Source organism: Anoplopoma fimbria, chromosome 17 (assembly GCF_027596085.1).
Source record: "Anoplopoma fimbria isolate UVic2021 breed Golden Eagle Sablefish chromosome 17, Afim_UVic_2022, whole genome shotgun sequence".
Lineage (NCBI taxonomy): Eukaryota > Metazoa > Chordata > Actinopteri > Perciformes > Anoplopomatidae > Anoplopoma > Anoplopoma fimbria.
In genome coordinates this window covers 8329103-8353801 of record NC_072465.1, presented here as the reverse complement: position 1 = coordinate 8353801, position 24699 = coordinate 8329103, and the positions used below count along the sequence as shown (strand labels likewise).

The 24699-nt window shown below is 41.0% G+C and overlaps 1 protein-coding gene across 1 annotated transcript in view; it reads right to left on the bottom strand.

Annotated features, from left to right (window-relative positions):
* Window positions 1-23897, bottom strand: part of LOC129105510 (contactin-4) — a 41258-nt gene extending 17361 nt beyond the window's left edge. The window contains 14 exon segments of the mRNA XM_054616576.1: window positions 131-289; window positions 2359-2476; window positions 4963-5135; window positions 5731-5858; window positions 11337-11487; window positions 11815-11944; window positions 12220-12362; window positions 15414-15598; window positions 15819-15921; window positions 16473-16676; window positions 18829-18924; window positions 20017-20192; window positions 20347-20470; window positions 23837-23897. Of these exon segments, the coding sequence (XP_054472551.1) occupies window positions 131-289; window positions 2359-2476; window positions 4963-5135; window positions 5731-5858; window positions 11337-11487; window positions 11815-11944; window positions 12220-12362; window positions 15414-15598; window positions 15819-15921; window positions 16473-16676; window positions 18829-18924; window positions 20017-20192; window positions 20347-20470; window positions 23837-23897 (1951 nt within the window).
* Between the last annotated feature and the right edge of the window lie 802 nt (window positions 23898-24699).

Here is a 24699-nt window from a genome sequence, read left to right as displayed (position 1 = left end):
AACACTTTAACAACGGGACCCTTTGTTTTTGAAAGAGACTAAAGTCTCTTATGACCATAAACTCACACATATTACAGTGTAATTCCTCAGTATTGACTTCCATGCATCTAAAATAATAAGCAGCTGGTACCTGTTCTCACAGTCTGCCAGCCTATGGAGAAGGGGGTCCTTGCCTGGACCATGTACATGGTAACAGGACTGTGGTTGTCAGGTCCTGAGCCCCAGGACAGTTGCACAGCGGTGTCAGTGATGTCGCTAACAACCGGGCCCTCCGGGGCACCAGGAGGTCCTGCAACAGCCAGAAACGAGGACAGACACCTGCATCAGCCTCGCTGCACAAAGACACGCCAAATCAAAGGGAGTCACTTCAGGTGAGCGGACTCAGAAGTGATTCATAACTTGGATAACATCCTCGGTGTACAGCTGGTAGATATTTAATGGGTTCTATTGGGAGTGCCAGTCTAATCAATACACTGAATAGTGCAGTTCACTGAGGTTAGAACATCTACTGTATGGTTTTACTTACAGCATGTATGGAGGCCAGACGGTTTCAGAAAAATATGAGATCTACTTTTTTCAAACTATGAAATAAATAATGCTGGGTGAATCAGGAAGTTTCTCTCCTGGAGACATTTGTGCCTTCAGCCAGAAAGAGAAAAAGAAATTAGCTCTAACTAACCATGATGAGATAAATCATTATTTAACGATAACATTATAGTGACCAGGGATTTAGGAAAAACAAGGCGAGAATTGAGATCTCATTACTTAAAAGAAAGAGGGAAAGAAATTAGGGGAAAGCACTAACATGAGATCAAACAAACAAGCGGGCAGATTTCCTGCTAAGCTCACAAATCTGCAAAAAGTAGCCCTGAGCCCTCAGCGGGACTACCTGCTGTTGGAAGAAGATCACTGGGTATCAACAATGCTTGGTTTCAGATAATGCGCACAATCCGTATGTAAAACCCGCTGCCGTCTGACTTTGGCTGCCGTCTCTTGATCTCCTGCTTTGCCAATCTTAACCTCCCAGACAACAGCATTTTATTTTCCCTCTCCATTTGGTTATCCATTTCATTCACGGGTGACTGGCTGTGACTGGCTTAGCTCTTTACAGTCAAAGGGATCAGGCCAATAGTGTGACTGGCGCAGAAAAGGAGAATTCATCAACACGCCTCTCCAATATATATTGCATGACCTTTTTGGAGCATACTGTAGTGTGCTGTGCCTTCATGAATAAAAACAGCATTTATGCAGAAGATGTCTTTGCACAGCAAACCTCCCACTTTCAGGACTTGTCTTAGTCATTACCACACAAGTTAAAATAGTTTTGTAGTTTTACTGGAAAAAATTGCTGTTTCATTTTAATTTATTATAGATAATCCCACTACTGAATGTAGGAAAACATTGAACATTGTATTGGCCATGATCAATGTCGACTTACAATTTATAGTACAGCATATCCTATGGGGGGTGTTCCTAACAGTTGCTTTTTATGTCCAAGACTTTATCATCACATATCATCTGTTAATAATAAACAATTATTTTTTCTTCATCTGACTTGTCTCTCCTGATTTAATTATTTTTCTCTTTGCTAACACAAACAGCACGGAGAATATAATCATGACAGTGAAACCATCTGACAAGTAAAGTGTGAATACAGTTTGGAATCGACACCATAGATGAAAACATATCTACGATGGAAGTTTATTTTGAAAGGACACTAAGAATTTAACGAGCGGAAACTGGCACTAGGGGCAGCTAGAGCGTCAAAGTTTGAAGTTTAGGGCCACTGAAGGAGCGTCTATTTTTAACAGTTACATTAAGGAGGGATCACACTCACTGCCTGACTAGAAAATCCAAAATGATACGTCAAAAGTCACGTGGGTGCCTTGAATTAAATAAATCACTGACGTTTAGCACGTCAACCTCCTCTATGTGTGTAATGCTACTTGAGATAGCCACGTTTTAACATCAAATATGTCCTCAGCAGAATATATGGAGTTGAAAACTTTAGAAACGTGTTTTTACTCTTTCATGAAGCTGGTCTCTGATCTTACTGGATAGCCCCGAGCTCTCAGAGTAACTTACCTGTATCTTTTTAACTTGATGATCATATAGCGCATGGGTTAAAAACAGAATAATTAATTTCAAAATGCTCACGGTTGTCAATCACAAAGTCTATTAAAGCTGTTTTTCCTCTGAATCCCACAAAACTGACATCATTGTGCTGCAGCTCTCATCTGACAGCAGTGGGATGTGTGCGTCAGGATGTCAAGATACACACACACTCAACGAATAAAAACAAGAAATTGAAAACCTCCGTAGAGAGTGCTAAAAAATGACAAGCAGGAAGAGGTGTACCTCTGACAATTAAGTCTGCTGCTGCTGAGACGGTGTCAACTTCAGTGTGCACCATACACACGTACTTCCCAGAATGCTTTAGCTGAATGTTCCTCACCATCAGGTCACCTGCAAATCCCTGATGAAGAAGACACATTAGTACAGAAGTCTTGCTGAGGAACAAAAACAGCAAAAGTAGCAAAGTCATAGTCAAAGAAATACAAGAAAAGTATGGAAAAATCCTCAGAGCACATATCATTTTTTTCTCAGTCATACGCAATAAATCCTCCACAGCAGAATCTTTGGAAGAATTCTCCACAGGACTACAAGATAAAAAAACGATAACATGACAGGCTAGCAAAACAAATGAATTCAGCTTTACTTTTTAAGGAAGGCCACACAAAAATGACTTGTTCTTTTTCATTGGAATAGTGTTCATTATGTTTATATTTTACTCTTACAACTCAGATGAATGGTTCTGGCAAGAATTGTTCGTCTTTCTTTTAGCATTTTACTGCTGTGTGCGCCCACACACCCATATGTTTCTCCAAACTCTTCTTTTTTTCTCCAGCAAAATACAGCGATCCGGAAACCGACCCCTTTTGTGTAATAAACGAAGGCGAGTTGAACAGCTGTTGTGATTATGTTTGGTGCGGAAATGTCAGCGCTGTGCGGGCAACTTCAGTGGGCCTGGTGGTCTTGATCACAGGGAGCACTTATCTTGTTATTACGAACATTTAGTGCTCCTTTGTTCAGGGAGGAATTGATTGTTTCGCTCGTACAGGGAGATCACCTCGGGGATGGAGAGATGCCATCCCTGTTTTCCCCCTCAGACAAGCGAAAAACAGTAACGTCTGCTGGCATCTGTTAATTCAGTGTAAACCCCTTCTGACACATGAGCTTAAAGGTATTCCTAAAAACACGATTCCTTTGGTGCGTTTATGTTGTCGTTCATTCAGTGTAAAAAACTGAGGCAATTAAAGATATGTGCCTAGCAGCACCCCAAAAACTCACTAATTAAAGAAATAGTTTGACATTTATATCTGTCCATTAAATGTTTTGCTACAGTCAGCAGCAGCTTAGCTTAGCATAAATGCTAGAAACGGGGGAAACAGCTAGCCTGGCTATATCCTACCTCTGAAGCTCACTACATTTAGTTAACTTTGCACAAAAATCATAGAGCTAAGACACATAATGTGTGCTAAGCTAACCGGCTGCTGGCCACAGACAGACATGACAGTGGTATCTTATCATCTCTCAGCCCTTCAAAGTAAAACACATTTCCAAAAACTATTCCTTTAACATGCATCTTCTTTGTTTAATCCATACATAAATGATGAAAACTATATTGACACACAATTCCCTCTAACCCACACATTTCTTTCATTACACCAGTACTGGCATGATTACACGGGCTACCTGTAACGTTAAAGATTGATTTTAAAATCATTTTACCTGCTTTCAAGGCTTTTAATGGTTTATAAAAATAAGATCTCTCCGATTGCTTATCTGAGTATGTTGAACAATGTTCCCTCAGGTTGTCTAGTGCCGGCTTGCTCAATGATCCAAAAATGACTTACAAAAGTTTGGTGATGTCGCCTTCTGTTGTTATGTAGCGGTAGTTTGGAACAAACTTATCTTAACAATACACGACAAGCAACTTTTGATAGTTTTAAGGCAAAGTTTAAAACATGTTTTATGATCTCGCCGAGGTGGATGGGTCAAACAACTAGCGACCCTTCATCCAGGAGACCGCTGTTTGTTCCACATGTGAAACGAGAAGTAAAGGTTGATTTTGTTTGTCATGCGACTTGTTTACTTCAGTAAAAACACTTCCGTAGGTATTTTAACCCAAACAACGATCTTTTGAGTTTTGTTGCCTAAACTCAATTAAGTATTTCACAATCTTCTCCTTAACCTGACTAAGTATTTCACAACCTTTTCCTAAACCTAACAAAGTATTTCATGTCCTTTTCCTAAACCTAACAAAGTATTTCACAACCTTTTCCTAAACCTAACAAAGTATTTCACAACCTTTTCCTAAACCTAACAAAGTATTTCATGTCCTTTTCCTAAACCTAACAAAGTATTTCACAACCTTTCCCTAAACCTAACAAAGTATTTCACAACCTTTCCCTAAACCTAACAAAGTATTTCACAACCTTTTCCTAAACCTAACAAAGTATTTTACAACCTTTTCCTCAACCTAACAAAGTATTTGACCATCTTTTCCTATAACCTTACTAAGTAGTTTGTTGCCTAAACCTAACTAAGTTGTTTCCTGTGAAGACCGAGGGTTTTATTGAAAAGACTGTATGCATGTATCGAGCTGACACGTGTTGCTGGCTTTCAAAGGAAAATGCACGATTCATAAGAAGTTACTTTTCATGAGATATTATATGAACCGTTATATGTTGCACCATTAAATACATTAATACATTAAATACAATCAAGGTTTTGATGAATAATTAGATGGTTAAGAAGCATTAAGGGGATTCAATGCACAATGAAATTGATTGAAAATCCTCATATACATGAAGTAGCAAAAATGTGGGTCAAATCCTTGGTGCTGATTTACTTTGCCTTAAAGCCCAAAGAAGAAGCATTCACCCATACCATACATACCCCTCCAATCATCTCAAAGTGCTCCTGCCTGCTGAAATCAATGGCTTTCCCGTTGAAGAACCACTTGAAGATGGGACTGAGGGACGAATCACTGGACACCTCGCATGGCAGCACAATGCTCTGTCCCACGGTGGCGTCCAAACTCAATGGTGGGACTAAAATCTTGGTAGGTTCTAGAGCATTATGATAAGAAAGAATCAATTGTTACTGTGTGAGCGCTGTATATCTATAAAATCCAGCAAAATGAAGAAAGTAATAAAGCTTAATTTGCCCAGAACAATCAGACTGATTCTGCTCTATCAGTGTAATTAAGTGACCTAAAATAACTTCACTTAGGAAGTGAATGCCTCTCATAACTCAGTAATGAATAATTAAACACACTGCAATCACAATGTCAACTAGAAAGGGGAGAAAAAAAATAACTCCCACTCAATGATCATCATTATTTAAAAACCCAAATCTGAAAGTGCTACAGCAGCTTTTTTTTTAAATTAAATGTTGTGTCAAAATATTCCTCACTCACAGCTACAGGCGGCGGCGGTTTGCCCCACTCCGCTACATGCACAATAACTCACAGCTGACAAAACCACGGATGACTTATACGTCTGTCAAACCGGCGGGAACATAAAACGGCAATATATTTCATTATCAATTTCATGCTTGAGCTAGTATTTTTTGCCCCCCCTTAACAAAAGTTGAAACCCTTGCTTAAAAAGGTAGAGTAGAGAAAGTCTGTGGAGAAAAACAACAACAAAAAAAAGGAAATACCTCTGACCAGCAGCGTCCCAGTGCTGCTGGATGTTCCAAAATGGTTTCTGGCCAAACACGTGTACCTGCCTCCGTCAGATGTGGAGATGTTGGTGATACGAAGCGTTCCATCCTCCATGATTGTCTGTCTGAGGAGAGGGACAAAACTGAAACAGCCCATCACGACTTCTCAATTCGTAAGCTGTTAATTGAATGAAAAGTGATGATAAGGATCAAATTAGAAACTGCTTCCTGGCCGGAGATATGGTGTAATTTCTCAAGCCATTTAAACATTTTTTTTTCATCATTTCATTTTTGAATGAAGGCTTCAGAATCTATTCTAAAAGTATATTTGCACGCCTCAGAAGATAACAATTATCTTAGCTGAAGCAGAACAGATTTGCTGTAGGGTCAGCACAGTATTGACAGCGCAGCAGCTTAAATGCACATATTAATTGGATACACAGCGGGCCACCAGGGCCGGGCAGTGCCGCGATAGGAGGAGTAGGAGAGCGACACCGGAGAGAGAGAGGAGATTTAGAGCGGGATCTTATCGCTGGCAACATGTGGAGATAGTATCAACCTGCTGTCAAGCCATTTCTGAATAGCAATAGCATGGATTCATATAGAAGCATCTCACTTGAAAAAAAATGTCATGTCTGGTCTCATGAGAGGTATAAAGTGGGAGTCAGATGAGAGAAGAAGAGACTAAAACAAGAATTTCACAAAGGAATTTTGACCTCATTGTTGTATGGCTGCAGCAGCTTGTGACTTACTTTCATGAACTACATTTCCCTTTTTTGTTGCAAGTCTTTCTCGTGTAAATGCGGCCAATTAAATCAGATTATCTACAAGTGTGAAAAAATATGAAAACCATACAAGAGAAATGTTATGTTAACAACTTAACCTCTGTATTGTTAAATGGGACATATATCATGGAAAACGTTCTTTTTTTTGTGCTTGTGCATATACAGTTGGGTATCTGGAGTTCCTACCAACCTACAAACTGTGAAATAAGACTACCCAGTCAGTTTTATGTGGGCTGTATAGTTCAGAAAACATGTGACTCAACAAGCCATTCATATTTGGCTCCCCTAGCTGCAGGCTCATTAGAATACATTCCTCCAGGATTAATAATGTTCTATTTTATCTTATTTGAGTATCTCAATCCAAGGCTTGAGATCTTTATCTTTCCAAAAGTCACCATATTTTTCCCTAAAAGCCAATCAGAGCTGATTTTTTCGGGGGGGCGGGCCTTAAAGAGGCAGGCACTAAAATAAAGTGCTCCAGACATAGGTTGAATACAGGTATATATAAATAAATAAAAATATGCGTTTTTTGAACATTAAAGCATGTAAACATGTTGTAGTACAAACCCAAATTGAGTATGAACCTGAAAATGAGCATGATATGTCATCTCTTTAATGCCCTAAAACATCTTAAAATTATTTGTTTCTCAAACTCTCTGAGACAGAGCCTTGCCATGTACTGTCTTGTCTTTGACTGATGTTCAATTCTATTTTTTTTAAAATAATAATTATATCAATTGCAAATTAAATGTATTACTGGAAGAAGTGCATTTTGGGAGGACCATTTTTTTTGTCCTGTGCATTGTTAATGCAGTTCTTCCTTTTCTCATAGCAACAACAACCTTTAAAAATACGTAAGACAGCCTGTATGTAGCATGAGAGGTGACATCGAGGGGAAAAAAATATGGAAGCATCTCCCTGCTGCCCAATAAGTGTCTAACATTTTAAGCAACTCTGATTAAGACTTTCAGACAGACTTTTCTGAGAAAATCAATCTGAAACAATTCAATTTGAGGGGGACAACAGGACTTTAGAAATGAAGTGAAAATATTTCACATCTTGCCCTGAAACGCTTATTTCTGGCGCCTTGGCTCCGCACAGACAAGTTGGAAAGCATGTAAACATATTCATAAACAGGGCCGATAATGCGCTCCTGTTGTGACCTTTTGGATCGAGTAAATCAAACAGGAATGCTGCGAGCAGCCAGCGCCGATATCAAACAGTTTCAAACTGGCTCCGCATTGGAATAAATATGTATTCACTGGAGGCCGCGCTGAGACCCAGAGAGCATGTCTGACACAGGGTGCTTTGCGCTGATTTATTGACAAAAATATCAAACGCTGAGTGATGGAGGCGCGCTGAGAACATGACCCGAGGGGGCAATGAGCTGCGAAACAAATAGAAACGTGAAGAACTATCTGCTTTGTGGACAAAGTCGGATATGTTGGGAATTTCTATTCTTGTCCCAAAAAAATGCGCTGCCTGGGTAATTTTTCTCCCTTTCCTCATGACCAGCCAATAGAAAAAAATGTGATAATTAATCAATCCCACTGGTCACATGGTGACGCAGGTCCAGCGAGCTACATAGAGTCTATGGATAAGAAATGGATGAACGTATTGATCAGAGCCCCAAAAGATAATGAGAAAGGAAAAATTACAGCAAAAGAGGAGCTGTACATTTTACACTTCATCTGACGCATACGCAGCATGAATAACCAGCATGCAAATTAAAAACCACCAAATTAGAGTCAGCATGTGCCACAGTGTTAAATGAGTACATTTAACGGCAGTCTGATCAGATTGCCGCAACGCTCTCTCTCTCTCTCTTTCTGCAGTCTGCTCCTTGATAGATTGGCTGTCAAAACACTGTACCGGGACATGCAATTGAAAATTTAGTTGCTAGGTACATCAGAGGGTGGTTTTCATAAAAGAGTGGAAAACTCTCGCAAAATACTGGAGCGTCTTTTAGTCGAGTGAGATCATAATTAACCGTGTTAAAGTCTTTTTCAATATCCAATCGAATCCACAAAACATCAGGAAAGATAATTTTTGATTATTGCATGTTTCTGATTCACTCACATCTATAGCTCGAAATGAAAGAGCATGAACTGTGTTAACCCCCCAAAAACTGATGGTCCACTTTGCTCAGGAGTTTCTACCAGCGAATTGAAATGGGCTTAAATGGGTTTATCTTCCTGTATTCACATAGGACTCTGGTGTTGATGGATTCCTACCAAAGACTCATCAGAAGTATTTGCACCAAAGAATGAACTTTAGTGAAACTTCATTTGAAACTTTTTAGACTGAAAAGTTTTTGGTAGAAACTTCCTTCAATAGATCTCAACACTCGACTTAATTTTGAGGGAAATCACGTCTGGAGTTTGATTGCCAAAAGGCTAGGAGTATCAGGCCACTTGTTCAGCTAAATATATATATTTTTTTAATTTGTATGATGTTCAAGCTCAAGAGGTCTAGGAGGAAGACTTGGGTGGGTGGATGAAGTGGCCATCCTACAAGAGAAAAGTCCCACTTGAGTTACAGAATAGAGGCTGATTATTTTTTAATCAGAGCAGCTTTAATGTCGGAAGCGTTGAACTTTGGAAAGTTTTAATTTGAAATCAGTGTATCAAATGTGGGGCCACATACAGATGTTAGTATAACCTTGGAAAACTATCCACTACAGCAGCTATTTAAAATCTTACATTAGCAAAATTCTCGATGGTGAAGAAATATGTATGAACTGGCTAATGGAACTGGCTTTGTAATTACTGCATTGAAAGAAAATATGTTTTGTGGGATACCAGCAAGGGGTCATGAGTCTTTTTTGCTCGAGTGACTCCTTCTGGGCGGTCAGGGTGCTTGCATTGAGGAGGTGGGTGATGGCGTGTGTGATGGCGTGTGGTGTATTAAACCCCACAAGCTGAGCTCCTCACAGCTGAAAACACTGTGAATTGGTGTTAGTCGGACAAGGGCCACTATAGAGGGGAAGCAACCATTTGTTAAGACCCGACACCTGTCAAGATTTCTGTTCCCTCCCTGCAGTTTACATTGTTAACAGTGGCAGAATTACCATCAAAACTCTATTTTTGAAACAATAGGTCTTTGATTTCAGTCATCAGAAACCAAAAACAGCATGAAAATGACAACTTTTTATTGCAGATCGGCTGTATTTAGCTCATTAAGTCCACCTACCTTTTTTATTGTATCCAGCTGACTCATTTTAAAAAGAGGCTCCTCTAAAAGGGTCTTAAATATGAACTTGATGGCATTTTACATGACATCATGCTAAAAGAATGAATGTAAAGCTGCAAGTTCTACGCAATAAAGTCAGCATCCTTACTTGCTGAAGATCCATCTCAAGGATATTTAAGGTTTTGCTGCTTCGAGTGCATACTTCACAAGTATCTTTTCAGAGTTTTATTTCTGTCTGTTAGAGTCTGTAAGAGAACCTCAGCTCTGTGACTTAATGTTCACAGCTGTCTGAAGAAACCTACTTGAAAATAAAGGCTGATGACTTTGCACGTGCACATTTCACATGGTGTCAGTGGTTCCTCTGTGAGCCACCATTTACAGCCTTGTCCGAACTGTCTATTAATACACATGCTAACCGCTGATGCTCAACATAAGCATTCTAAAACACAAATTGCATGTATTGCATATGATGCTTTTGACTGGAGGGTGTTTTAATGATGCCTCTGAATTCCTATTTCTTAAAATGGAAAAATAATGTATCAACTCAAAAAACTTAGGACACAATTAAACCTTCTGTTAAACTTATGTTAAAGAAAGAAAAATCACTTCCTAGCAAGGCTCTCAGAGAAAACAATGCTGCTATTAAGATAATTATACGGTTTGAGACTGACAAGGCTTTCTGATGGTGTTTTACATAAGAAACATGCTTTCAACTGTGTGTTTGATGATGTGCGGGCATACTGGACCATATTTTAAAAAGGGATGCCGACTTTCCTTCCCTCACAATAAAAACTAAATGCTCCCATGTAATATCATTAGGGCAAAACAATGATATCAACAGTGTTTCTAGGAGGGTCAGATCTGCCTTCAGTCCCACAGTGCTTCAAGTGGATTCATGTTAGAAAGTGATTTTCACTGATTTGCAGTTTTCTGGGCTGAGTCTCTTTACTTGTCGACCTTTCTAGCAGTCACAGAGCCCAGCCCCTTGCTTTTCTGAACCTACTTAACATTTTCTTCCCCTTTCTTTCAGTGAAATATTTAACTAAAGCAGTTCTCACGCTGTGCTCCAACTCTGTTGGTTCTTATCCTGTGTTTGGGCTATTGCAGCAACAAACTGTTTCTTTTAGCTTGTAGGTGTTGCCTCAGACCCTTAAATCATGACATGGTGTGGCCTGTCATGTAGCCCGGGGTGGAGTTTTGCTCAAGGATGCAGTGCGATGGTTTTTTTTCTCTGTGTTTTTTCCACACAGAGAGCGTCCCTGCAGGGCCTTGGTTCTACATTCAGCACTGTGACTGCCTTGAAGGGCTCTGAAGCTGTGGGACACTTTGAAGTTTAAAAAAGAAAAGATCAAATTGCACTCTTTATCTTGTGCCTCGGAAAACTGATGGAGTAGGAGGTCATGGCCTCATTCTTACATCTAGTAAAAAACCACATCTTTTTCTATGTGAGGAATAAGGTGTCTATCTCTTTCTTGGACCAGAAGAGGTTGTGTTATGCAACGCTGACTTCCCCCTGAATCTCCCTTGAGCAGAGGCATAAATAACAATGAGTTCTAGAAATGAAAATGACCACGTGAGCAAACCCCCTTTAACAGATGCATGAGCAGGGTGCATACATCAGCATACCTCTCGCTGTCCTTCAGGAGTTCGCCCCCTCTCCACCAGGAGATGGTTGCCCTGGGAGAAGCGTGGGGGCGGCACTCCATGACCACCTCGCCCCCCCTCTGGATCACAGTGGACTTCTTCACGGGCCTCCGGGTGAAGTCCGGCGGTGAGGCTGAGGAGCAAACCCTTGTTAAGGTCCATTTGTTTCGCTTTGCGGAGGGCGCAACAGCCCGTGCATCAGCAGAAATGTCAAGTGCATCACAAGCAATTACGGAAATTTTATTTTGCCACCACGCTGGCTTATTGTATGAGAGAATTATGGAAATGAAAGAGAGGGGGTCTGTGGCACAGCGAGGAGCTGGTTCTGCCTCTTATCATTTATTCATTTCAGATAGGAAGCATTTTCATTCCACTGACAACACAACGTACATGCAGTGTATCTCTACCTTGCCTCTGGTTCAATTCATTGTAAATAATACGGGGCGAACAAACTGCTTACCTACAACCTTGAGCTCAGCGCTGGCGTACACAGCTCCGTGTTCACTCTCAGCTACACACTGATACATCCCAGAGTCCAAAAGACTGATCCTGGATATGGTCAGTCTACCCGCCTCCACGTGGATCCTGCCCTGCAAATCAGGCCAACTGATAAATGTGACAATATCTTTCACTGATTTATGTACATTTTGTTTGCGAGATGAGTCAAAGCTTTTGGATCATCCTTTGCCTTTCGAGGTTTTAAGCTAAGCCTGAGTAAGATTTATTTCAGAATTATTTCTAAACAAGACTTTTTGCAGTATTATTTCGAGAGAATTGATTTTTGTGTGTGTGTGTGTAAAATCACAATGAGGTTATCACATTTTCTTATAAATGTCAAATCTCAGCTTAACTTGTGGTGTCTTACCTCTGCTGTTAGCGGCTGACCGTTCTTCAGCCATTTGTATGTGGGCCTAGGCTTACCCATGGCTTTACATTCCCACTGCAGATTAGCATCGATGGCCATATGAGCATCTTTCAGTGTCTGGACCCAGTGCAGATGTTCAGCATCTGTGGAAAATACCAGCGTATATGAATAATTTATCTACAAAAAATGTCAAAATTTAATTGCAGATGTATTTAGTTTGACCCATATCAGATAACTTTAGGAACAAATAAGTTTAATGAGCATGATAATGGTATACTCCAACCACTTTTTAGAAACCACGTGCATAAATGGATTGAAATAACAGTTACTTTTCAGTTGTTTCCCCAGAAAGGTTGCATGAACAGTGTTGAGCAGCTTTTTTTTTTTTACAAACTGGGTGTTTGCTCTTAATGTGGAGAAAATTGCTTTCATATTGTGCAGTTCATGGATTGGAGATCACCAAGAATGAAAATGGCTCTGTGCGACATTAAAGCAACATGGTCATTATCGAAAAAAAAGACAAAAGAAAATAAAACGCGTACAAAATACAGTTTACACAACACCTGCAATTAGAGAGAAGATTAAGGCAGAAGGGAAGAGGGCGGGATGATTTCTCACTAGATAACTGATGTAAATGTGGCCAAAATGTAAATGTTTTAACAATAAAGAGCACGGTTGCGGCCTGCATGGATCTCAGTCTTCGTTGATCGTCAAGTTCAAGTTTAATGAGTACAAATATTCCTTATTGGATGCTCCTAAGATATTGATCATTTACAAATTTTTACTAGTATTTTATTTCTAATAATTGTTTTTGGTTATGTTTTCATTACAAAAATATTTTTTATATTTTAATAAATAAGTTTTGTTGGTGTGCTCACTTTTTGTCTCCTTCTGTTAGTTTTTTCTTTCCCACCAAACCTCATTTTTTTTCAATATTCTATTTACTTCAATTTATTACCCTTTAGAAGTGCTTGATTTCCCAATCCAAAGCATGAATGCACAATCAACTACAAGTAACTCCCTCTGCCCTTAGCATGACCTGACCTTGAATGCAGAGACTAGATAGGGAAATAACTAACAAATGTGGGCTCTACATTTGTAAATAAAGGCAATGGGCATAGAGTTTAATCAAATTAGACACCTGGGGCAGATGAGGTTTTTGCCTCTGGGGGAAACTTATATTTCGGGGTTCTGGTGTAGCGACCGGGTATGTGGGTCATGACTTCCTCTGCTGTGCGCCAACCATTGTTCACAATCCATCAACTTAAGATGCAAGAACGGAGATGGAATTGAGAGACAATGTCTACGTCTTGAGGGTGTATCAGCATCATGTGCATATATTTGTTTATAGAGACTATTGAAAAGCTAAATCATCATGAGACGATAGCCGATGGCTCCAAAGATTGGATTTCGGCCAATGCGCCTTCACCATTTTCTTTCTCTCCACAGGGACTGCTGCGTGCAACCAAAGCCTGCTCAAACGTGATTGGTCAATACTTCTTGGACTACAAACAGAGTTCAGGATAGTCAGACACAGACAAAACAAGCGTCTCCTACATTTACTACAGTGACGTAACCTGTGGTTTTCTGAAAAGTTCAGAGATTTTCAATTTAAAGCGCTCGTAGCGGCCAAACAAAAAAGTGGGAGTGCTCAGAAAAAAGCAGCTGGGTGCGGCGCCTTTTCTCTAGGCGCCCGCATGCGTCCGCATACGTACTCTTCTCATTGAAAATAATTGAAAAAACACACAGGCCTTGACATAGAAATCTAAGGATATTGAAATGTTTTGCACAAATTACACTGAAGGAGGAAAAACTATTCCTTATTCTAATGTCAGTTTTCAGTCAAGCTCGAAGAAGCTTTAGAAATACTGCTAGGTATCAGGAAATACCTAAAAGGATTTCCCTTAAACAGCTGAGGAGACTGCTAGTGAGTCAAAGCTAGATTTAAGAATGTTCTGACTGATACAGTGGCTTAAAGTATATGAGAAGATCATAGTAAGAAAGTGTATTGTTCTCTATTGTACTTATAGACTTGGTAGTATGGATTTTACAAACTAGTACTATGCCTTGTTTTATTTTAATAACTTTCTCATATGCATGTACTATATGTACATGTATGTAATATAACGATTGCCTATGTAATATAACTTCTTTGGAATCATACAGACATGGAATTGTTGCAGTAATTATTTTTCTATCGACCCCAAGGAAGAGTAGCTGTTGCCCCGGTAACAGTTGGTGGGGATCCAAATAAATACGCAGAAAATCAATCCTGGTATAATCACGGACTCAGAGAGAAACTTTGACAGCCACATCGAATCAATAATCAAGTTTGCATACTATCATAGAGAGATTTGGTGGATGAAGCTTTAATCTCCAGCAGTATGGACTTTTGTAACAACCTCTTCTCTAAAAACTATTCAGCTCATTCAGAAAGCGACCCCTGAGTCCTAACGGCAAAGAGAACTGAGAGCATCACAACAACTACCAGTGAGTCATAAAATAGAGTTTGAATCACTGCTGCTAGTCTATAGATGGTCTGACTTTAAACAGTACCTTTAAATCCAGGTTCTTTTTATGTTCTCCTCTACTTCTGACTGAACCTTTCGGCCTTAATTATTTTCAACCTTGCAGTTCTTCTAGTTTCATTTTTCGAATTGGATTTCTATCTTTTGAATTTGTTGGTACATGTCGTGGCTTATCTCCTTTTGAGTGGATTATGTAAAGCACCTTGAATTGCATTTGTGTGTGAAATTAAGACAGACATACACAACTGGCCCTGGCGAGCCTCACAACCGCTTTGTGTCAACAGCCACTTACGCCTTCGTGTTTTGCACGGCTCACGTCAAAACTAGACGCCTTGGAATCAAAACAGCTGGTATGCAAATTCTATGTTAAACCAAAAATGTAAAGACGGATATGATATAAATCTTTTCCAGTTCCTTATCAACGCGTTCAGCAGACGGGACCAGCAGAGACTCTCACTCATCTCTCTGTCTGTAGAAGACAGTCGTGACTAATTTCAACGCTTGCGGTTTGACAGCCAGATTCTTTTTTAATTCTATGGAGGTGGTAGACCTATACTGACGATGAGTAATCTCATTTTCTACCTCAAGCCACTGGTTAAAAGAAATGTTCAGTACGAAGATAAAAAAAAGAGTCATCTCCTTGAAACAAGTATAAAAGTCTCTTACTGTGGAATACGAGTTGCCCTCTGGCGACATTTCGTCCTCTGCTGTTTGCGGCCACACACTCGTACACACCGGCATCCTCCGGGCGAAAGTATGGAATTTCCAGAACCCCGCTGGAGTGGTTGATTTTAATCTTGCCAGGGAGTGGGTTTCCATCAGCTCTTCTCCATGAGATGGAAGGCACCGGGCTGCAGAGGTCACACACACACACACACACACACACACACACACACACACACACACACACACACACACACACACACACACACAGAAAGGTCACGCTGGCCACATGCTCCCACTCACACTGACCAGAAGGACTGCGGCCTGTGTTTTATGTAGCAGAGGATGTCTGGCTACTTCATAAGTTTGACAATGCAATGTGAGCGTGTTTGTGCTTCCAACACTTACTTTCCCAAGGCGAAGCATTCCAGCTTCACCGACGATCCTTTAGAGACTCGGAGGGTGTCGGGAAACTGAACCTCGATCTTTGGCTCGTATTCACCCATCACTGCTGCGTGAAGGATAAAAGCGAATCACATCAGTCCAAACACAAAAAACATGGACATGCAGTTCCCTGTAATTCATATTGGATGTAAGAGCCGTGGCGATGGTGACACTGGCAGGGGAGTGAAGCGCTTGTGTCGGCGCCATACACACCAGCGTTTGGGCTTAGCGGATGGATGAGTTTGGATTACATATCTTGCCTCAGCTCAAATCTGAAGTGGTACACATAAACGGTCCTGATGGGGGTTTAGTACGTGTGGCAAGCCCCTTGCTGTGTGTGTGCTTGCCTGCATGCATTTTTGTCAGCGCAGACTATATTTCTGGTTATGTAAATATGTGCCATCATGCAGATAGACGGAATACACAACCCCTGTACAGTTCAGAGGCTTCGGGGATGGTGGGAAAAAAACTTGCTCGTGAACAAAAGCAAAAACAGTGTCACGCTCAAGACAAGCGATTTATCTCCCCGGCTTCCCCACCCCCCCGTCTCAAACAGTGAGTGTCAGTTCAGTGCGCAAGATAACCAGGAGGCAACAGAGGCGAACTGAGGGTGCTTACCGTCTCTCCGCACCACCACGGGGGTTGGAGAGCTGAACACTGTGGAGTTGGTCATCATGTTTCTCACCACACATGTGTAGTTCCCCGCGTCCGAGGCTACGACTTTGGCTATGTACAAGTTGCCTGTCTTCTGAGAGATAAAACGGCGGGCATCCTGTTGCAGGAAGCTCTGCTGCCCGTTGAAAACCCATGAATATTTGATCTCTGAAAAAGACAAAAGGTGATTAAAAAAACAGATACACTTTCCTGTGACGTTCCCAAAATGACATTAGGACTACTACCGTTGGAGCAGTTGAAAAGTCCTCTGGTTCTTCCCAAACTCTTAGAAATGGTTACAGTAATGATACATAGAAAGTAAAGATAAAAGCTTGCATTTAAATGCGCACAGAGAGAGTAATGGTTACTTTTTACTTCAGCTATTTGTGTATGATAGAATATGCTAGGAATGTTCAGCTGTTATTTTTTTTCTTTAAAGGATATATTTAAAGGTAAGGCCCCCCACTTTTGAAGACAGGAAGTAGGAATGAATTGGCGTGGGACAGAGTCTAGAAGTAGAAAAGTACTAAGAAATGGACTAAGGTTGAGTTCAGCCTGACTGTGTGAAATAATGCAGATCAGACCCTTGTGCTTTGTTTTTTAGTTGTTTATAAACCACAGGTTGGTTTTCGGTCTGAATAGTTTGACAGTATCTGCTTTGGTCTTTGAATATGATTTATCAATGATAAGAAAAAACATGGAATAACTCCTGCTTTATCTTCTGGTGTGGTATGGTATCACAGTAAAATCAAGCAAAGATGGAATTGGCAAGGTCACAAGGTCACACGAGTGCTTTATTACTTTAATGTACTCTGTATTATAGATTTTGCAGGCAGTATCTATTTTGTCCATCTCCAGCACTTGTCACACAGATTAGAGAGGAGGATTCATGACAAAATAAAGAATGTAAAGGACTGATGAGAATGTCAATGTAGCAGTGTAAAACACACAACACACACACACACACACACACACACACACACACACACACACACACACACACACACACACACACACACACACACACACACACACACACACACACACACACAGCAACAGAGAGAGAAGGGAGGAGGGGTGAACTTGGCTATTAGTGCAGCCCTCCTGTTTCAGACACATGACATTCTGCAGTCAGCCCTTTTGACTGGGCAGACGGTAAAAAGTCCCACTCGCATCCTTGAGGGAAAACAGTGAATTAAAATCATTACGGGGGAAAGTCAGGGCAGAAACTGACAGACCTTTCATGATTAGGAACTATCACACACTGAGTCTGTTTAAGAGCTTGCGGTCTCACAGCAACAGAGGACTAGCAGGCACATAATCTCATGTCCACTGACAGAGTTTAACTCTCACCACTTACCTATTGATTGCTCAAAAACGCTTCGCAATGATCACTTCTTTTACCAAGATGCATCACCGCGCTCCTCGAGTGACGCAATCAACAAGCATTAAAGAAGCTTTTGACATAATGTGGCAGCAAAAAAACCCCCACAATTTTTCAATTTTAGAACACCTCAAGCTGGCATTATCGGGTATTGCAAATCCTATCAAATGTGTGACAATGCTGTGTTTAAGAGGCAAAATGAAGATATGGAGGCTTTGCAAAGGGGGAGGGGAGGGGACGCTGGAGGGCAAATTGTTAAAGTGTGGATTCCCGCATGGCCATAGGATTCAGCTGGCAACAGAGAGCAGAGAAAAGGCTGCTACGCTGGCGTGAAATTGTGCTGGTGGGCACCGGATGGCTGCAGGAGTGCGGACCACTTTGAGGGTCTGCTAATCAGCAGCGCACAGACACGCGAGCCGACTCGCAGCTGTGCCACGAGGATAAACGCTTCCCTGGTCGCAGCAGCCACCGGTGGACTTTATTACCCGCAGATAACCTGCCCACATATGAGGAGCAAAAAAAAAAAAAAAAAAAGAAGACAGTTGGTGAAGTGGAGCGCTGGAGACTTTATAGATGACAGCATGGTCACAGATCATATGGGCGAGAAAAAGTGAGCTCAAGGTTAAGAAGTGCGAAGCTATGAACTATAGATGTGAAGGCATGGGTCCGGGCAGGTAGAGCTGTGGCTGAACATAAAAAAAAAAGTTCCCCGTCTGACAGATAAGGAGAGGTGAGTGGAAAACAGTGTGTCAAGAGTTGGAGAGGTAAAACAGCAAAAAGAGGAGGTGGGAAGGTATAGCAAAAAAAAAAAAAAAAAAAGAGACACGCCAGTGTTACAGGGAGATAATAAGCCGCCAAGTGAGGAACAATAAAGACTGCTGAGGCAAGCATGAGTGTGAGAACTCGGCAGACAATGCAGAAGAGTTAGCGCTGTACCTCCGTAATGGGGTGGAGGGCCGCAGAGCAGAACCACGGCTTGACCCTCTCTCACCGACACCGTGTTCCTTGACTTCCTGCTGAAGTTCTGCAGAACTGTTAAATATGAAAAGGAAGATGAAGAAAAAAGACAACTTTTTTAGTGTTTGACAGCTGGAATGACTTTACAAAAAGGTGAGGTTCGAGGTAAAGGGCATTTCATTCCGCAGAATACTTCCCTGTCTGATCCAAAGTGCTCTCACCAATCGAGCTTGAGAGATTACTTTCACCTTTTATGAAATGCTGCCGTGCGGTTTTGAGAGATAAACAGCGGGTAAAACATATCAATCCCAATGTCTTATAAATACCAGCCGAGTCCCAGGAGGGATCAAGCAAATATCAGCAGTGGTCAAATCAGAACTTGACTGATAAGAAATCCAACCAAAATCAAGACGTAACGATCCTCATTCCTTCAGACTAGCACGATGAGGTAACACCGTCATCTCACAAATGGGCGATCGACATTCAATCCGAGATGGTGCTCTGTGATACGAGGGCGGCATCACCATGACAATTATGACATGTGACAACAACTGCCAATCAAATCTTCAAATGTTCTTTCCTGCCCTTTAAACACAGACCCCCCACCCCCCCACACACAATTGTAGAGTCTACAATAAAAAGCCCAAACTATACATCTATAACCCAGCTAGAAGTGAAATGAGGTTAATGTCTAGGATCTTATCATGCTAATACTACTATTTTTGCTCATTAGGAATACATGGTTAGCATGTTATTGTGCAATGTTCTGCAAAATACACAGTTAGGGTATCCTGTGATGAAATATTGAGGGGGGTACCGGAGGCTGGGTGCTACACATCCTCAGCGATAGCATCGGTCGGGATGATGTTATCAGCTGTAGGGCATTCACTCACATGCACTAAAAACACACACGGCCTGCCTAGCTATGTCAACAAAGGAAGGAGAAACTCAGTTAACAACACCGACAGAGGGAGAGCGAATTCATTCTCTGCTGAGGAAGACTTTACTCTCCTCTATCTTTATGGAGCAAATAGCTTTTTGCTCCAGTGAATCCATAATAGTGCACCTTTAACATTGTTATTGAATTAAGTCGTGCATAATTACATAGTTTCATGTCGGTAACAGTATGTACAGTAAATACGAAAACTAGCACAAGACTCTACTCACATGCAAACTGGACTTTTGCCTCCCTGCTGACAACGGTACCAAAAGTGTTGGTGGCGATGCACTGATACACTCCTCCATGATCGATGACATGGGGGTTATTGATCAACAGGTTCCCCTCCACAAGGCTGTAGTTAGGATCTGACTGCGTGTTTATTTCCCTTCCATCCATTTTCCACCTGTAGAGAAATAACAAAATAGGTTAGCTAATGGTGTGATACCATTTCATCTTTGGGGGGGAAAAAAACTGTACAGTAACACAATAACAGCCTGGTATTATAAACACTGTAGTTTCTCGTAATAGACAGTCAAAGGGCAGTAAAAACCACTTACCTATAATGCGGAGGTGGGTTTCCCTTTGCTTTGCAATTAATAAACACCTGCTTATCATCCGTGCTCAGGGGGAAAATACTGTCACTAGGCTCCTGGGTGAAGACAGGACCATGGCGCGTATTCTCTGTGTGTAAAGAAAAAAAAGCACATTAGCAGTACAACAGTGCTCAGCATGTGACACTGAATTAATGCAAAAATAAATCACTCGGTGCTCAAAAAACTGTCTTTAAACTCTACACCCATATAATTAGCTGCCAACACGGCTCTTCTGCGTATAATAAACCCTCTTGTGCACATGTCACGAGGCAGATAATGCACTGCGATGAGAGAGCAATTAACAAAAGATAAGCCTGTGCTATACTGGCTAACTGGCATACTCTGCGCAGCCTACGAAGTTTCTTTCGTCCACAGTCAGGAGGCTTGTTCACAGAATTTTTTTTTATCAGTGTTAATACTCTAATTAATGGGTTTTGTTTTATTTAAAGCTGTGTTAACATGGAAGTGCAGCAACTTTGACTCAATTATTAAATTTGAACCCCATTAATTAGAATTGCTATGTACCATTCTCACACAATACATTTTAAATGAACAAAGATAACAGTAGCAGATTTAATATTCAAAACTTTTAGTATTTGTGTTGCTGTCGTCAAATAAATAGCTTTTTAGCTGTTTAGCATTCTAACTAGTAGACTATTAGCTGTAGCTAGCTAGCTTATTAATCGTTTTCCTTCATCGAACTAGCAGTCAGTCTTGGCCTTTGAGGTAATGCTTAGTTAGGTTTTACTCTAGTTACTAAACTAGCTAGCCAGAAATGCTAACCATCAACGTTAGAGCAGATAAACACACTTTTTAAATCACTCTTGACACTTCTGCTCTTGTGTTTTTAGTTTTGGACGGACATATAGATGAAAGTGAAGAATACCGTGATGGCGTTAATTAGTCTCATTTAGCCACTTGTTGGCAACCCTCTTTTTTAAGACACGTAAAAACTTCAAAATTCACGAGAGGGATACTTCTAGACATATTATATGTTGTAGAACAAGGACTTAAAATCTATTAAGCTACTGTTAACCACAGACCTTATTTGCGGCATCTGACCAAAAAGCCATCAAATTTGAAACAAGGGAACCAGAAGTTCAGAAAAGCCAACTAATTTCTTGATTATAGGATTCACTCCTGCAGCACTCTATTTTGCAAGGCCACTGTGGCTGCATTCTGTCCTTAGCGCCGCCCAAGACGATTGTGATTGGTTTAAAGGAATTTCCTGCTTTACCAGAATGATAAAGTGTGGAGCCAGACCTTTCTTTAGTGCTGACACAGCGCTGTAGAGACAGTTCTGGCTGTGCTAGACCGCCACTTCAGCATCTGGAGCAATCCAAAGCTTGAAAGGCCTGCTTTACCAATGTATGGTTGCTAGGCTAAGGAGGGGTTTAGCAAATTATCAATAGACAGTTCACGTTAACACAAGCTCTATTGCTGATTTAATTGTTACTAAAAGGTGATTTACTGAAACTTTATTCAAACTCACACTTTGCAGCTGGTTCACTTTGGGAGCTTTAATGTACATGCACAGAAGCAAAACACAGACAGAAAGCTAAAGCTATTATTACATGCCAAGAGTAATTAGAAACATTGTCAAGTAACCCAGCTGGCTAATTCAGTTACACTTTATTCCATTATAAGCTTTATGCTAGTAGGATAACTTGGTTAAGGTGTTTACATGGGAGTTGCAATATCAGAGTGCTGCCTTATTCAGGATGTAATCTGATCATTAGAGAGCCTGCGAAGCTGTTGACTATATGCATGATGTTTGTACATGTGTGTCTGCTCAGTCGAGCTTGTTGTCTTAGTTAGTTTCAGCCAAGCAATCAATACACAGGAGTAATTTACCGATGTTGCACTAATTACTGAAATCTAGCATTTCCCCCCCATCCCCCCACACACTTTCATCTGTGTCATAAGACGAGCCGCACGCTGGCGCTCCTTTTGCAAAAATTGGTTAATTTGTCTTTCAGCGCACTTCTTTTTGTCTCTAACCTTGACTAGGACAAAAGAGCTCCCTCCCGTATCATCATCGCCATCATCATCCTAATGAGAGTGGGAGTCTTTGCTTCAGGTAAGGGCCCCCGTTTCCCCCGGCCTCTGAGGGAAGCGTTTCATTTTTAATTTTTTTTTACCCTGGTTGTCCTTTAAATTAAACAAATTAATGAGCCTTAAATAGCCGGGCTATTTCACCAGGGAAATGATCGGGTGGTTCTGTGTGTATGCTCAAGAACAGGCCTGCCCTGTAAACACACCGACTGGACTGACCGCTAGCATGCACGTAAACACACACACATACAAATGAACACTTAATTGGTTTTCATGGGAGTGCATGCAAATTTCAGCTCACTGCCGGGTATGTATGTAGTACAGCACATGCTGCCATTTGCATAACCCTTCATTCTTCTCTCTTGTGTTTGCAGGCTGCATAGATATACCGCAGTGAAACTGCTGACTATAGATGAGATGCTAAATCAATGGAAATGGTAGTATAAATAACAAAACAACAGAACCCATTCCGTGAGCTGTATACATTTAAATGTATTTTTCTGATGACTTGCAAACAGTTGGCTTAAGATCAACATACAGTGTATCCGTCATATATCAACATTGATTCCCACTAGGTCATCTAGGCTGACTGAGTTACCGTATCCAGATGTTAAGTGAGAGCTCTCAGAGAGATTTGAACTCCTCAGCTGTAGCTCACACAGGTATTAAGCAGCTGAAAGCTAACGTTGCTCTGCTTATCTCTCAATGGAGCGGCGTGCCTCAGCTCACAGTGGAATCTATGTTGCTGAGAACTGCGCACGTAACACATTAGCTGTGAGAAAAGAGCCTGTGTTGGATTTATTTTTTATAGTGCTTACCACATTTCACGTAAGTGGCAGCACTTGGACATAAAGCAGGGAAATTGCATAATAAAACAGGGAGGCGTTAAAAATAAAATAAAAACAGAGTGTGAGCTCTCAAACGGTCTCTCTCCAAATGTAAATCCGACAGCGAGTCACGTTTATCAGAGGGGATCTGAAGAGAACATGTTCAACTCTGGCTGCAGTTAAGTATTAAGATACAAATGTAACTATCACAGTTAATCTTTAGAATTGCACAAGGCAGATTCACTTAATCCTGTGACAACTTCATCCCTCCATAGACAACAGCACCACTAAATTCAGACCTCTGTCTCTGTGGTTCTTATTTGCCCTGAAATGCTTCGCTAAGCTCTTTAAAATGTAAGTGAAATCTGCAGATGTTGCCATTTTTTGCACATTTTTATAAAAAATGTTACTAGATTTTTCCCCATCTACACAAGCTAAATGCCTCCTGAGACTATCGCTCTCTTTCAAATGAACTGAAGGTGCATGAGAACAAAGCAAAGCCTCCCTGTAGGGAGATGTAGTATGTATATCAGGTGTGTGTCGTATAAAGGCGACTCTCCTTGGCGTCTCACCAGCCAGGCACTCTTTGAGTGACAGAAGGATTAACAGTTCCCATGGCAACAGCATCTTCATTTTCCAAGGTCAAAGATTCTCCTTCTTCCCATCCAGTCTGGAGGAGAGCGGAGAGTATTTCCTGGGCAGACGCTGCTCCGTTTGGCTCTGGAAGAAAAAAAAGGAAGGCACATGAGCGTGAGGAGGTGCCGTTTACAACAAGCCTTCTTGAGAAATATAAAGAAAACATGCTGGAACTTGTGGAAAATCGGCGAGCCATTAATAATTCATTCAACCAAATAAGCAGAGCCAAAATCCCGTGCCCAAGGGCCAGCTAGCAGCTGATACCGAGGAGCTGATATTTAGTTTATACATACCGCTGCTACACTATCTCATCGTGGCAAATCAAGCATTAAAAAAAAAAGGAAAAAGTAGCTTGCAGCAACAGATGAGCAGAGCTGCCTGCCAACGGTAATGCTTAGCTTTCTAATAACTGTTAGTTCAACATATTTACTCGAGCTAAATGTGTGATGTATGAATGTACAGTATATATCACAGGGAATGCTAATGAATGTAGACAGACTGAACTGAAGAAGAGAAACAAAGTATCCCTCTGTACGCAAATCATTCATCCCACTTAGAAACATGTTAACAGAAAAGCTCATCTTCCATGGATCACGATGCCAGGAACCATTGCCATTGATTCCAAACTACAGAATGAAAGATTTGATCATTTGACCAACCTTGTCGAATGCAATCATAGCTAAGACAGTGCGGTTCGTGCTGTTTCGGTTGCAGTCTACATTTCGACACATCAGTGTGTTGGATATTACTTCTGAGCCCATCGTTGACAGCTTTTATAATCGATAGTTGAACCTAGAGA